Source organism: Manis pentadactyla, chromosome 12 (assembly GCF_030020395.1).
Source record: "Manis pentadactyla isolate mManPen7 chromosome 12, mManPen7.hap1, whole genome shotgun sequence".
Taxonomy (NCBI): Eukaryota; Metazoa; Chordata; class Mammalia; order Pholidota; family Manidae; genus Manis; species Manis pentadactyla.
In genome coordinates this window covers 4,972,196-4,986,586 of record NC_080030.1, presented here as the reverse complement: position 1 = coordinate 4,986,586, position 14,391 = coordinate 4,972,196, and the positions used below count along the sequence as shown (strand labels likewise).

General features: G+C 64.3%; 2 protein-coding genes across 2 annotated transcripts; both read right to left on the bottom strand.

Moving 5' to 3' along the window:
• Positions 1-1,202: 1,202 nt before the first annotated feature.
• LOC130680010 (proline-rich protein 22-like) lies at positions 1,203-3,467 on the bottom strand. The gene is made up of 3 exons (XM_057489776.1): positions 3,237-3,467; positions 3,082-3,144; positions 1,203-2,483 (listed from the first exon to the last, which is right to left on the bottom strand). Exons 1-3 carry the CDS (start codon positions 3,358-3,360, stop codon positions 1,441-1,443), a joined length of 1,230 nt encoding a protein of 409 aa, XP_057345759.1. The 5' UTR covers positions 3,361-3,467; the 3' UTR covers positions 1,203-1,440.
• A 402-nt stretch (positions 3,468-3,869) lies between these two features.
• Positions 3,870-8,196, bottom strand: LOC118911200 (tRNA-dihydrouridine(47) synthase [NAD(P)(+)]-like). The gene is made up of 10 exons (XM_057489759.1): positions 7,976-8,196; positions 6,980-7,265; positions 6,221-6,733; positions 5,831-5,872; positions 5,525-5,677; positions 5,050-5,294; positions 4,791-4,866; positions 4,332-4,520; positions 4,130-4,258; positions 3,870-4,024 (listed from the first exon to the last, which is right to left on the bottom strand). Exons 1-9 carry the CDS (start codon positions 8,071-8,073, stop codon positions 4,184-4,186), a joined length of 1,677 nt encoding a protein of 558 aa, XP_057345742.1. The 5' UTR covers positions 8,074-8,196; the 3' UTR covers positions 3,870-4,024; positions 4,130-4,183.
• Between the last annotated feature and the right edge of the window lie 6,195 nt (positions 8,197-14,391).

Genomic DNA, 14,391 nt, shown 5'->3' with positions numbered 1-14,391 from the left:
TGGGTGGTCCCACTCCTTCCCTGATGACTGAGGCTAAAACAATGTGTTCCACAGTCATTTCCAATTGTCTCAGTCTGGTTGCTGAAAACCACTGCTCTAGGCTGTGCAGTGGCCGTGACCTTCCCCTCCCTGGCTGAGCCAGCTGGGCCCCAAAGGCCCTCCAGGCCTCTCAGGAGGAGGCGGACGTGTCAGGTTGTCAGGTACCACTTGCTGCCAACCCTGGTCTGTGTCAATTACCAGGAAATGCCAGCCTGTCCTCTGACATCTATCCATCATTTACCAGGGCCTTCCCTTCATCGGGGCACTTGGGGGATGTTAGTCTCAGCGACACCCCCAGTGCGGCTGCAGGGAGGGGGCTCAGAGGGAAGCTGAGGAAGTGGGCTCCGTGCGGGGACAGGAGACAGGGGGCAGGGGGGCCGCGCTGCTACAGGCCCGGGCACGGCCACCTCCCCGTCCCTGGAGCCAGTTCGGGGAAGCGGCCCCTGCGGCGTGCGCTGTGGGACCAGCACTTGGGCAGCACCAGGGCAGCAGCCCGGTCTCAGCTTTGCGGCGCCCAGCACCCTGGGACTCCAGCCAAGCTCATGGGGCTTCCCCAGAGGCACCCACCCAGGGACCCCTCGTACTCTGCAGGGGCGGCCCGGGCCAGGTCTTGTGCCCCAGCCTGGCATGCCTGTCCCCCTTTTTGCTTCCTTTTGGCTTATATGCCACCTAGGAAGCCAGTCAGCCTGTTTCAGGTCACCTTGGGTGTTTCTGGGGAGGAGGGCACTGCTTGCGCCCCTCCTGCACCCTCTGGAAAGGCCCGTGGTCTGTGGGCCTGAGGGTGACAAGCCAGGATGGGAGGGCGCCCAGGAGCGGTGAGGGCAGGGCCGCACGCTCCTACCTGGGACCCAGAACCTGCCTGTGGCCTGGCCCGGCACAGTGGGGTGCCCTCCCTGGCTTTACTGCCCGCCCCTGGCCCACAGGCCCTCCAAAGGCCTCCCCTCCGCCCGCACCAGCCATGGCATTTGGGGGACAGGAGAGGCAGCAGTGTGGCAGGAGGGCACTCCCCAGGACCCACCCTGCTTGCTGTGTGTCTCTAGGCACGTTCCTGCCCCTCTCTGGGAAACCTTGGCTTTCTCTACCGAACACAAGCAAAAGCTCCTGAGAGCCCAAGCTTCTGGACAGCGTCCCATCCCCTTCCAGACGCCCTCCCTTCCCTGCTGCCCAACTCCAATGTTCTGGGGCCAGGAGATGAGGGAGTTTGAACTCCCCATGAGTCTGGGGCTCCCCCGCTTGGCTCTGGACACCGGGCACCCAGAAGACGCTGGGGGCCTGCCAGGCCTTGCAGTGTGGTTCTGGACGGGCTGCGTGAGCGGACAGAGCCCCCCGGTCCAGGCCCCAGCCCACCGACCCTGGACCCCAATAGCAGCAACTGGCCAGTGAGCTACAGTCAAATACGCTTTAATGGGGGGCGGCTGCCCGGCCCTGCCTGGGCCCGGCGGCCTGCCTGGCCTTGCCTCTGGGCCGCCCTCTCTTGGCAGAGGCGCCAGCCTTCCTCCTGCTGGGCAGCTCAGGCTGCAGAGCAGGGAGCGCGGTGCCGACAGACGGCAGCCCGGGGTGGGGCAGTGGCTCCTCCTCGAGGGCCTTGAAGTTGAAGAGGTCGTCCACGCTGGACATGGTGTCCAGGACCTCAGGCACGCTGTAGTCGAAGGACAGCAGCTTGTCGGGCAAGTGCAGCGAGCGGATGTCACTGGACGGGTCGGCCCCACCGCCACCGCTGCCGGGCAGGGCTGGCCCGGGGGCCTTGCTTGGCGTCCCCTCACGCTCGGCACCACCCAGCAGGCAGTCGAAGAGCCTCATGACGTCCTCCAGCGGCACCTGCTCAGGCGGCAGGAAGGCCGTGGCTGCCTCCAGGCTCTGGGCCTCTCCCGCGGGCATCTCGGGCTCCCCGGGGCCCAGAGGGTCCAGCAGGCCCGGACTGGAGCAGCCGGCCTCTGGCTCCTGGATGGGGACAGCCGGGGGCTCAAGGGGCCCGTTCAACCGGCTGAGGCGGTTCTTGAGGCGGTCATAGATGCCGGGGGACAGCTCAGCCTCGGTAGAGATGGTGATGGTCAGCTGGGGCACCTTTATCTTCTTGGGTGGAGGGGGGCCCAGGCTTTCCGTGAGCACGGGTGGGGGCGGCTCCACAAATGCTGGGGGCCCCCCATCCCCCACAAAGCCCAGGACCTCTGGCCCGGGCTCCTCAGGTGGGAAGTCGGGTATGAGGTACTGGGGGCCCTCAGGCCCTGGCTGGTAGTGAGGGTACAGCTGGGGCAGCGGCGAGACCTTCAGATGCTGCTGGGGCTCGAGGAGGAGGGTGCTGGGCGAGGCAGGGCCCCCAGCCGGCCCCCCGCCGTCCACTGCCACCAGCTCGTACAGAGGTAACTGGCCGATGTCAGTGTCGACCCGCTTGATCTGGTAGACGCAGGGATCAAAGATGCACCCACAGGGTGCCATCTGGAAACCTGCAGGCCAGGAAGTGGCACCCTGAGAGGCGGCGGCATGGGGGACAGTGCCCAAATTCAGGGGACTCGTCGGGGGAACTGGGAAAATGAGCCTGGTTTTGCGGTGCATTTAGGGGATAGGGCTGTAAGTCTTGGCCTCGGGGACCCGCCACGGGGTCAAGGACCCCAGGAATAGCTATGGCGGCCAGTCTGGGAGTGGGGGCACAGGCCTCACCCTTGGGCCCCCATTTAGGAAGAGGGACAACGGGCCCGGCTTTGCGGCCCATTTGGAGAAGGACACAGGCCTTGCTCTTGGGGCCCCATCTCGGAGTCTAGGGCCCTGGGCCTTGCTTGAGGGCCCTGTCTGGGGACCCGAAGTCAGGGCGGGAATCCTAGGGACCCAGCTGGCTTTGGGGGAGGGTCTGTCTGGGGAGACAAGACACAGGACTTGCCTTCAGGGCCCTGTTTAGGGACAGAGACCTTTGTCTGGGGGCCCCCCTGGGATGGGCACAGAGGCCCTGCCTTCGGGAGCTGCCTGGGAATAGGCACAGGGGGGCCAGATGGGCCCCGTTCACCGGCCCACTCACGTCCTCTTCGGGGATTTGGGGAAGGCCGGTACCTGCTGGAGAGCCCAGAAACCCTTCCTTCTCCAGCTTTGGGGAATGGTACAAGTTGGAGGAGCCTGTGGACGAGAGAAGCAGGCAGTGCTGAGGCAGGTGGGCGCAGCCCCCGTCTCCCGCCCCGGCAGGCCCCCCGCCGGCCCCCAGCTTGTACCCAGAGACTCCATGCAGGCAGAAGCGGGCTGGCTGCCTGGGCCCTCGGCGCCGCCGCCCAGGCCCTGGAGGCCGAAGCCTCCTTGGGGAGCTGCGGGTGTGCAGAAGGGTTTGGGGGGCTGCATGGGGAGGCAGGCCAGGGAAGCACAGGCAGGAGTGCAGGAAGCCCACCCAGAGGACAGGCTGAGCCCTGCAGAGTACTGTTTGGTTACTCGGGGCAACAGGTTCCAGGCTGCGGGCCCACCCACTCGCAGGGTTCCGTAGGGGTGGGGGGCGCGAGACCGGGGCAGCCAGCGACGGGCCTCACACAGGGCGGGGCAGGTTCTGGGCCTAGTCCGCTGCCTTGTCTGCCAGCGATGCCTGCCTGATGGCTCCAAGGCCCTTGCCTCCAGGCAGCCCACCCTGATCCATAGCCATGGAGGCCAAGGCCCCCCCCATGAGCCCCGGTGACCTGTGGTCCAGGCCTCTCTGGGCACCAGCAGCACTGGCACGGGGCTGAGCCAATGGGGGCAGCTGGGACTTTGGTGAACAAGAGAGAACAGGAAATGAGCTGTTGGGGACAGGGTCACCTGCTGTTGAGGGAAAAGTTCCAGTGGGGGGAAGGGGCATGCTCAGAATCACAGAAAAGCCTGGGTTTTAAAAGAATAAAATTTATTGTCTTCTCGAGCACCCGGGTTGCTGCTGGGCCCTCACACGCCCTGCGCCGGCTGCCACGGCTACTTGTACGCGTTGGCCTTATGCTTTGGCAGGAAGATGAAGTTGGGGGGTACGGGTCCCAGCAGCATCTCACTGTGAGGAGGGCGAGTTGGGGCACGGTCAGGCCTGGGCCCAGCACGCCCCACGGCCTTCAGGGCCCGGGCGCCCCCGCCCCCAGGGCTGAGGCTCCCCGGGCACCTGATGCGGATCCAGTCGGTGGCCGTCTGGCTGGCCATGAGCGTCTCCAGGTAGTCACGGCCCAGGTAGCAGGGCGGCCGCTCGTTGATCCTCTGCGGGAGCCGCTCCAGCAGCCCCACGGGCACGTACCTGCGGGCAGACGGGCGGGGGCAGGTTGGGCCGGCGTCCCCACGCACCCCGCCCGGACCATCCCCGCACGCGCCTGCACAGGAAGGAGAGCCACTCGAGGAGGAAGCGGCGCGTCTTCTCCACGCCCTGCGTGTCCGAGCCCCAGTGCTCCAGGCCGTAGTGCGTGAAGTCGCGCAGGATGTCCAGGCGCTCGGCCGACGAGATGTCCCAGTGCCGCTGCTCCTTGATCTCCGTGAACAGCCACGGCTTGAGCAGGGCGCCGCTGCGGGGCGGGCAGCAGTCAGTGCCCGCGTCCCCGAACCCGCCGGACCGCCCTCCCTGCTGCGCTCACGCAGCCGCCCAGCACGAGGGCTGCGGCCCTGGACCCAGAACAGCTGCAGACATTCCCAGCCCTTCTCCCCCGCAGCGCCGACCCAGGCATCTCTCTGTCCCCGTCCCGGCAGAGCCGCCCACGGGGACGAACAACCAGGCCGAGGCACCAGTCGCCGGGACAAAACTCCCACATGCCTGCTCCCCCGCCGGGCTCGCCTACCGGGCAATCATGACCCCAGCGACTCCAGTCTGCATGGCGCGGTTGGCATCCTCGCACGACAAGATGTCCCCGTTTCCTGAGGGGCAGAGGCTGGGGTCTCAGGGAGCCGCACGTGGGCGGGAGCACCAGGTCTTGGGGACTGTTCGCCAGCCCTGGGTCCCCTGGTGGGGCTGGGTCCCAGGTTGGGGACGGGCCCGGGTGTGTGGCCTCCGATGGCAGGATGGGTGGGAAGGTCTGAGCTGAAGGGCAGGGGACCCACCGAACAGGGGCATGGGGCTGGCCGCCGTCACACACTGCTCGATGTACCACCAGTCGGCCAGCTTGGTGTAGCGCTGCTCCCGGGAGCAGCCGTGGAGCTGGAGGGAGGGAGGCCGCACAGGGAGGGAGGGAGAAGGGAAGTCCGGGGGACGGAGGATCAGATACAGAGAGAGGGACCCCAGGGACCGAGAGAGACGGGCTGAGAGAGAGAGACACAGACAGACAGACAGACAAGAGACAGAAAAACTGATGGACACAGAGATGCAGGGAGAGCCAGAGACCGAGAGGGGGGAGCAGGGAGAGAGGCTGTCAGAGAAGGTCGCCAGGACACCAGGCCTGACTCCCACACGCCCCAAGACCCACGGGGGGCACTTGAACCACTGGCCTCCTCATCCCTGAACTTGCTCTGAAACTTGGCGGCTGAGAGCCCCCCTCTTCCCTCCCTCCTTCCCTCCCTCCCTCGGGGCAGCACCGACCTGGACCCCAAAGATGTCCTCACACGGGTGGCGTTTGAGCAGGGCCCACTCGGACGTCTGGCCCTGCAGCAGGTTGGTGCACACGGCCATCTCCCCACAAGTCACGTCAGCCCCAAAGCGCTTACAGATTCGCCGGAAGGGCAGGTTCCCACACTGGGGGCAGCAGGGGACACACACCCTTGTGGGGCGGGGCAGGCAGGGACACTGAACACCCACCCCGGTCCCAAGACCCACAGGCAGAGGAGACGCTGGTCACTATGAGGAGACGGTGCTGCCACCACCCGGCCTGGCCCACGGGAGTCCTACCGTCGTGAGGGGGGCCAGGTACAGTTTGCCGCTGACGTCCAGCTGGAGGGAGAGAAAACGCGCAGCGAGGCGTGACTGCCACCTCACTTCCAGGCCCTCTGGGGCCTCCCTTCCCCCCGCACTGAGGGACGTGCCTTGCCCTGTCCCCCCGGCCCAGCAGCCCTTCTCGGTCCTCTGCGAGGGTCAGTCGATCCTCCACGTTCTCCTCTGCTGGAGGGTTTCTACTCACCCATCGGAATCCCTGCTCCAACAGCCCCTCTGCCAGGAGGCCTCTCCCACTGCCTCCCTCTACCCCAGCCCCGTCTCTTTGGGGCTGGGAGGGTCTGTCCGGTCCGACAACTGTGCCCCGCAAGCCGCCGGCATCTTCGACAGGAAACCCAAGACACATACCCGCTTCTTCTCACAGGGCCGCAGCCTCACCACGTCCTCATCGGTCAGGGGCCCACAGGTCTGCACAGAGGCGCTGGGAGGGGCGCCCGCGCCTGCCCCAAGGGAGGCCTGCTGGGCGGCACAGCCGTCCTGCCCTGGGGCACCCTCGCTCCCCACGGGCTCGGGGTCCGCAGCAGCAGGGGTGGAGCCCGGCAGCTGGCCTTTGCTCAGCTGGCGCAGGGCCCGCTCGGCGCGCTCAAAGTGGATCTTGCGCTTCCGCAGCTGCAGCTGCAGGGCCTTGTCCAGGCTGTTGCGGACCAGCGGGACCTGGACCGGCGGCTCCTGCACCAGGTTCTGGCCCTCGGGCCCCAGATGGGCGCCGGCGAAGCGGCAGGTAACGCCATAGGGGCACTTCCCGAAGGTCTCATAGAGCACACAGCGCGGGCCCAGGTCAGCCGGCTTGGTCTCCAGGTAGCAGCCCACATCATGCAGGAAGCGGCAGCGGTCGCCGGAGAAACACTTAGCGGCGGATTCCTGCAAGAAAGCAGCGGAGCGGTGGCGGGAGAGGAAAGGCCGAGGGAGCCCAGCGAGCTGGGTGTGGCCGTCAGATCCCTGCCCCTGTGGCTTTGTGTCCTGGGGCCGGTCAGCAACCGCACTGAGCCTCAGCTTCCTCATCTTGGAAACTAAACCATGATACATTCCAACATCCCGAGGACTGAGGGGGGGACACAGAGGCTCAGACTGAGGGCCCCCAGACGTTAGAGCACCAATGACACTCACCTGGACCAGGGAGGGGCAGAGCCTGTTCCTGTCATAGTGGGTGGGCTTCAGGTGGGCTCGGCCCCTGTTCTGGCCCCGGGCCCTCTTCTGAACCTGCGGCTCCTCCTGGGGTTCGACCGCCTCCCCTGATCGCCTGTCCTCCTTGTGCCCATCCTCCAGTCGGGTACTCTTGGCCTCGGGCTCAGACAGGTCATTGCCACCAAGGTTTCCTGCCTCGGTTTCCTGGCAGGGCGTCTGCCCTTTGGCTTCCAGAAAATCATGGAATTGCTTCTTGGTGGTGCGGAATCTGCCAGCAGGGAGGCAGGGGAAGGGAGTAGGGCTTGTCGAGGGGGTCCCTCTGCTGAGCTCAGACTCAATGAACGCTGGACAAGGGGACTGATAACACTTGCCCCCTCTTACATGCTTCTCCTGATGGGGAGCTCACTAGTTGGATTCGGCCAGCTGCCAGCCCGGGCGCATCTCAAGGCCACAGTGATCTACTTTGTCCCTGGGTCTCCACTCCCCAGAGTGCTGAGCCAAGCTACAGGAATCAGGCCCGTCCACGTACAGTAAAAGTACACGTACCAGCATGCCTTGCAACGGGGTGGTGGAAGGGCCCCCACAGCCGTCACACTTCCCGGCAGTCCCTTCAGCACTACCAGCCCCAGCATGCCTCGTGGTAGTCGCATGAGACACGAGTACCCAGCCTGTACCTGACGCTAGCCGGCGGTGCACATGCGCAATTCCTGCAATATTCTGGGACTACAGTCCCAGCATGCACAGCGGTCCACGCCTAGTCCCAGCATGCACCGCGGCATCCTTTGCGCGTGTGACAGCCACCAACGTGCACGGTTTCAGCTACCGCCGCTGATTCTGATGGCGGACGGAGGATCCAAAAAGAAAAGCCCGACAACTTCCAGGCCTGGGGCGCTGCCCCATCAACCAGCATCCACCTCTTGGGCCGCACTAGGGGTGCTGGGAAAGCCCCGAGAGTTTCTCCCCGTCTCGGCAACTCACTGCGGTTTAATGGGCGCCACTCCCCGTTCTGGCGCGCCGGCTCCCGACTCACCACCGCCACCGCTCTCTACCGAGGCCTCCGCTGCTCCCTCCGCCATCGCCTCCCCCCACCGCACGCCCCCTTCGGAGTGTGGCGGGAAGGCCTTCCGGGTCGTGCTTGTGTCCTCCCGTTCGTGGTGGGCAAGTGCGCATGCCTGGGCCTCTCCAGGTGTCGCTATTGCACTACCGTTGACGTAACGGGGCGGAGCTTGGGTGGGGGCGGGGCCTCAGTTCCTAAGTAAGGATCTCTTTGCGGGGACCGGGAATACTCAATGATCCTCCCAGGGCTTGCAAAGTGCATTGTCGCGCGCCACAGTCGGCCCACGGTAGTGTTTTGTTATCCTGCTACGGTTTTAAAAGAAAATTAAGTCCCACTACGTTGATGCGGACGTTCATTCAGAAAATAATTTGTTGAGCGCCTGTGTGCTAGATGCCGAAGATAACAGCAGTGAACAGAACAGGCAATCCCTGCCCTTGAGGGCGCACAGCGCAGTGGGGCTGGGGTACGAGCGGCGTGCATTCCATCTCTGGCCTCGGCTGCCCTCTGTAGGGCCATATTGGCATAAAACGGTGGAACCGGACTGGAAAACAGAAACCACCTCAGGCCTTGGGAAACTTCCTGCCTGGCCGCTTGCCCACCTCTGGGGACGGAAGCTCACTCGTCCCTCCAGAGATACCCGTGTCTTGCCCTCTAAAGTTCTACTAGTAGGAAAACTTTCCTAGCGTCACACAGGCCCCCCCCCAGACCAGTCTGGGGAGACAGTTGAACAGGTGGGGAAACAGGCCCGCAGAAGCCTACCTCGGGGACGTGCTCGCCTCTCTCTGGGCCTCAGTTTCCACAGAAAGCCATCCAAGGACTCCCTGTCCTGCTCTGGGATGGCCTGTCCTCTGTGCCAGGCAACCCAGGAAGGCTTACTGCGTGGGCGGAGGCGGGGTTGTGGACTGGCCACTGATAGCCATGATACTAATACTAATGCAGTAATATTATTATTTATTATCCTATTGCTATGGTACAATGTTAAACGTTTGCCAGTAGCTAAACAATTACTGAGCGCTCCTGTGTGCCAGCCCCCATTCTAAGCCCTATTCGTGCCTTCACCCACCTGTTCCTCTCTCTCACCACGTGTGGAGGAAACAGGCATTCATCCCAACTCCACCCGAATCCAGGATTGCGGAAGTCCCTGCCCCGGGGACTAACTCCACTGTCCTGATCCAGAGACCAGGGCAGCAGCCTCGCCTCCCGTCCCTCCCCCCACTGCGGGTCGGGTCCCCACGTCCTCACCCACTTTTCCTCCAGTCTCTTCAGGTCACGCCCCCTCCCATCACCCCCCACCTTCCAGGCCTCAATCTCCCGTCCTGCCCCCAACAGCCGAGCCTCCCACAGCCCTTCCTAAAACACAAGTACGACAGGGTCCTCCCCTGCTCCCAATCTTCCCATGGCTCCCTACTGCTGCAGCCATGTACCACAGCCCCCAAATTCTTGCATGACCCAGTCCCTGCTGCCTTCCTCAGCTTCATCCTTCATCACCTCCCCACACCCTAAATTCAGCACCAAGTTCGTTCCAGACCTCCCATGTGCCAGTCTTAACCTCCTAGTCTTTGCATATGCTGTTCCCTCTTCCAGGAATCCTATTCCCTGCTCCGGGTCAACTTGCTCATTCCATTCACCCATCAGTTCTCAACCCCTCCTCTTCTAGAAGCCACTCCGGCCACTGCTCAGGATGGGTCCAGTGTCCCTTCAGGTTCTGCAGCACCTGAGTGTCCCCTTGGGAGTGCAGAAATGCCTCAGTCAGTCTGTCTCCCCAGCACTGAGCCTGGCACACAGTAGGTGCTCAGTGAACACTTGCTGAGTGAATGCATCTTATTATGGCTGGGGGAGCTGAGGCACAGAAGGGGCAGGGCCTGCTGTTGGGGGTCCCACCTTCACTGAGGCTGTGGCAGAGGGCTGAAGACGTCCCAGGTATCACCCTGGAGAGTGTGGGGACATTGAGGAAGATGTCCCCCCAACCCTGGACCAGGTCCGAGTCACCTTCTGAAAGCCTGACCTCGACTCATCTGAGGAGGGAACGAGGCAGGTGGCACTAGGTTCCCTGAGGAGGGGGGAGACCCCCAGGTAGGCGGTGGGGACACTGCCCCCCTGCAAAGTCACTAGCTCGCTCTCTGCCTGTCTCTCTTCCTCTTCCTGTTTTTGTCTCAAAAAATGTTTTTTTGCTCTGTCAATATTTCTTTCTCTGGGTCCCTCTGTCCCTCTCATGTCTTTCTCTACGTGTCTCGTCCCCGCCATGTTCCTCCGCCCCGCTTTCCCCGTCCGTGTCTCCGTCTCCTCCTCTGGGTCTCTGTCCCCCCAGGCCTCCGTCTCCCCCTGCCCTCTCCCTGTCCCTCATCCCTGTCCGCCAGGCCGCGTGAGGTGGCTGCAGTGGGGCAGGTGTGGCCCAGGCTCAGTGCCCGTTGCTGCTGTTCAGCCCCGGATTTGTGGCTGCACCTCCTTTATCTGGGGCTGCAGCTGCCCCTTATCTTCTGGCTGCGGGACACGAGACAGGGATTAGGGCAGCTCGGGCCAAGGACGCGAGACAAGAGGCGCGGCGGGCGGGTAGCAAGAGCGGGCTGCCGGGAGTCCACAAACCTCGGCAGCTGGGGCTGCTCTGCGTGTGTGTGCCAGTGTGTACACATGTGTGGCTTGTGCATGCGTGCGTGCGTGCGTGCGTGTGTACACATTAGCAGCTGTGCCTGTTGCATGTGTGTGACTTGAGGGTGTGTCTGTGTGCAAAAGTGTGTGCCTATTGAGTCTGTGTGTGTGACTGTGTCTTCACATTTGTGGCCTGTGTGTCGGTGCCTCTGCAAGTCCCAGTCCCGCCCCGCAGGCGGCTGCCCAACCGCAGCCTGACCCTTGCCCGGCTCCCTCAGGCCAGCCTGATGGCTTTCCCACCTTGCTGACCTGGGCCCCCAAGGACAGGGCCCTTGACCTGTAACCTGCAGCTGCAGATGGCCCTGTGGGGACGGCCACTGGCCCTGCTTTTCCCATCCTGCCTGGAACCCGCCAGCTCCTTTCTGCCGCCCACAGGCCTCGAGGGCCCCATCCGGGCCAGGGCAGGCCAGCTCCTCCTCTGACCCCCCGGGAGTGTGTCCAGCTGTGTCCCTGTCAAGTGTAAGGCCTTTCTCCACTCGCAGCATTGTCCAAGTCAGAGCAAACATCACTGTCAAATCCAGAGCCCTGGAGCCTAGCTCTGGGGAGCCCCTTGGTGGTCACCGGCCATCCTGAGCTGTCCCCGTGACCCTGGGTGAGCCCTTTATTCTCCATGGGAGAAGGACACTATTCTCTGCGGAGGGTCTGCACTGGGCACACAACAAACACGGGAACAGTTTCACAGATGGGGAACCTGAGGCCCCAGAGCTCAGTCACAGGCCCGTTGGGGGCGGGGCAAGCCCCAGTGCCTCGGGATGGCTGATGCTCCAGCTGGGAGCAGCTGAAGGGACAGCGGGCTCCGGGCCACCTCCACCCTTTCACCCCTGTGGGGCTGGTCCCTGGGGGTCCTGAGGTGTAGCCCTGGGCCCCCGGGGCCTGGACCGGCTCCTGGCTCTAAGATGGAAACTTCTCCACCGGCCAAGCCCTCGTCTTGGCCAGCGGCCCCCAGCCTCCGCCAGGGCTTCCACCCGCGAACAGGATACCCCCTCGGGAGCAGTGACTGCGCGGGAAGGGCAGGGGCCAGCCCTGGGGGACAGGCGGAGGAGTGGCCTGGCCAGTGGCTGAGTGTTCTGGAGTCATCTAGCTCCCCTGAGCCTCTCCCTGACTGTGTGACCTTGGGCCTTGGTCTTGTCCTCTGTGATCCTCAGGCTTCACAGGTGCCAAGGGGCACAAAGCACCCTAAGGACAGGGAGGCGCTGCCGGGAGCCACCTGGGGGAGACAGCTGAGGAGGTGGTGAATGAGCGGAACTAGTTTCCCCGCAAGCACCGTGCAGGGAAGGCGGGTGGAAGGGAACTGGGTCCCTGCCACCCCTGAGCTGTCCCGTCTCTGCCGTGGCCCTGACCCTGGGGCCAGCAGGCTCCAATCAGCCACGGGGCCACGTGCCTCCTGCTCCCACCAGGCCTCAGGTTCCCCTCATCCAGGCACCGGAGGACCACAGTCCCTCTGCAGGGGCTGCCCTGGAAGCGTGGGAGGGCCAAGGCTCATCCCTGCCGCGCAGCACAGCAGCCCCAGTCGGGGACAAGGAGGGTTTAAAAATAAAGCGTTGTAAATACCCGTGTTTCCTGCAAATAGCACCAGCCACCTAACCCCCTCGGCCTCCCCGGCAGCCGGGCGCAGGCAGGTCCCTTGAGGGAGTGGGGACCAGAGGGCGGGTGTGCCTGTGTGCGCCCCAGTTCCCAGCTGCACTGTGACTCAGCCAGGGTGACAGGGTGTCTGTCACCACCTGTCCAGGGGGTGACAAAGGTGTGTGCGCTGGTGAGAGAAAGTGGCCAGGAGTGCTGGGTGGCATGAGGTGACACAGCAGCGTGTGAGGGTGTCAGGAAGGCACAAACCTGTGCCTCCTGAGCCCATGTGGGGCTGGCCCCGAGCAAGCAGGGTCTCTGGGCGCTCCCCCCAGGTGGCGGTGTGCAGGAATGCTCCCAAGAGGGGTGTTGGGGTCTCCAGCCGCAGGGGAGGGTGGGCCTGGGTCCCGCCCCCTCGACCCCGCCCACCCCAGGAAGAACCAAGTCTTTCCAGTCACTGTTGCCAAGGCAACCATTTTACGAGCGTCCACATGGTGGGCACATGTGTCTGCACGCCCCTGCCCCCACAGCGCCCGGCCGCAGCAGGGAGGGAGGCGCAGGCAGCGCGGGGTGAGCTGGAGGCAGCCGACGGGCAGCTGGGGACGGCTTAACGGCGGCTGCTCGTGTGCGGCTGGGCCGGGCTCTGCCGTGTGTGTGCCGCGGCCAGGGCCTCCCAGAGCTGCCCGCCACGGTGTCTGAGATTCCCTCACTTGTGTGGCTGTGGGGTGGGCACAGCCTGCTCAGGGTGGTGGGTGTGTCACAGGCTGTTGTGTGAATTGCATGTCTGAGCGCTGTGTGTGTGCCCACGGTGGGGATGTGTGAGTGGTCTCAGGTGGCCGTGGGTACCAGCAGGGGGCGTGGAATGGGTCACACGCGGTGCCTATGTGTGTGTTAATGTGTGTACCGATTTCAGGCAGCAGGGGAGCGTGAAACAATCCACTGAGCGTGCATGCGCGTGCACGAGCAACCAAGGAGCTACTCTGAGGGCCAGTGGGCTGTGCGTGACACATGGGTCTGTGCCACTACTGGGAGCTGTGTGTGCGTGCATGTTTCAGGGGCAGTGTGAGCTGTGTCTGTGTGCGTGAGTGTGCCTGGACGGGAGTGAAAGATGCCTGTGTGAGTGAACGTCCACGGGTGTCTGCTTGGGGGGACATGGGTTGTGGGGACCGTGACTTGTGAAGGAGTGGCTCTGTGCTCATACGGGTGTCCAGGTATGTGTGCGGACAAGGATGGTGCTGGGTGACCCCACCTGGAACACAGGTACGGAGGTCTGTGTGTGAACCGCGACCAGTGCCACACCAGTGCCACCTTCCCTCTCAGCCAAGGTGTGCGTGTCGCTGAGACTGAGCCCCTGGCAACACCACCAATAGCGGCTGTTGGGACCGCGTGCCTGGCCCAATCAGTCAGTCGTCACTAGGCTGTGTTAACAGTACACCGTGTGACAGGTGCCGAAACAGACACGTACAAGAAGTATCCACGCGAGGCCACCCAGAACACAGACACCTGTTCTTCCCACCCTGCACCAGGACCAGGCAGTCGCGGGGACGCCACTTCTCTGACACACTCTCGCTCTCATGCCCAGACGCAGCACAAACGCATATACCCGGGGGACACCCCGCTACCGCGTGCACCACGCCGTGCGCACGCGCTGGGTGCACCCCTGACCATCATCGCGAATGAGTGCCCGCCATCCCCTCGTACACGGCGTGGTGGTGCAAGTTGTCCAGGCCCCTTGTAGGGGTGTGTGTGTGTGCTGGGGGTGGGGTGGGTCTTAGGAAGGCCTAATGTCCGCACACCCCCCCGAGCTCCTGGGGCCAGAGGATTGCAGGTGGCCTGGGCCAGAGTGAGGAGGCCTCAAGGAGTGAGGCTGCAGGAGGGAGAAACCAGAGCACGGGCTCCAGGACCGCCCGCGGCGCTCGGGACCTCGTGGCGAGGAGCTGCAGTGCGGGGGCCGAGGGCGGGGCTGCTGGGCGGCTGTTCCTCGCGAACTAGGTCGGGGAGGGGCGGGGCCACGATGGTGTCCCCCCAAAGCCCCGCGTGCAGCGGGGACGCCAGGGGGCGCTTTGGGACCACGGAGCCGTCGGGGAAGGGGCCGGGTGGGTTTATGCTCGCGGGAGCGGCGCGGGCTGTT

Coding starts and splice junctions, on each gene's coding strand:
- LOC130680010 (XM_057489776.1), bottom strand. CDS start 3,360: ATGCAGCCCCCCAAACCCTTCTGCACACCCGCAGCTCCCCAAGGAGGC. Junction 3,145..3,236: donor TGCCTGCATGGAGTCTCTGG/GTACAAGCTGGG, acceptor TCTCGTCCACAG/GCTCCTCCAACTTGTACCAT. Junction 2,484..3,081: donor GTTTCTGGGCTCTCCAGCAG/GTACCGGCCTTC, acceptor CCTGGCCTGCAG/GTTTCCAGATGGCACCCTGT.
- LOC118911200 (XM_057489759.1), bottom strand. CDS start 8,073: ATGGCGGAGGGAGCAGCGGAGGCCTCGGTAGAGAGCGGTGGCGGTGGT. Junction 7,266..7,975: donor GTGGCGCCCATTAAACCGCA/GTGAGTTGCCGA, acceptor CCCTGCTGGCAG/ATTCCGCACCACCAAGAAGC. Junction 4,259..4,331: donor TGGCTCTCCTTCCTGTGCAG/GCGCGTGCGGGG, acceptor GTCTGCCCGCAG/GTACGTGCCCGTGGGGCTGC.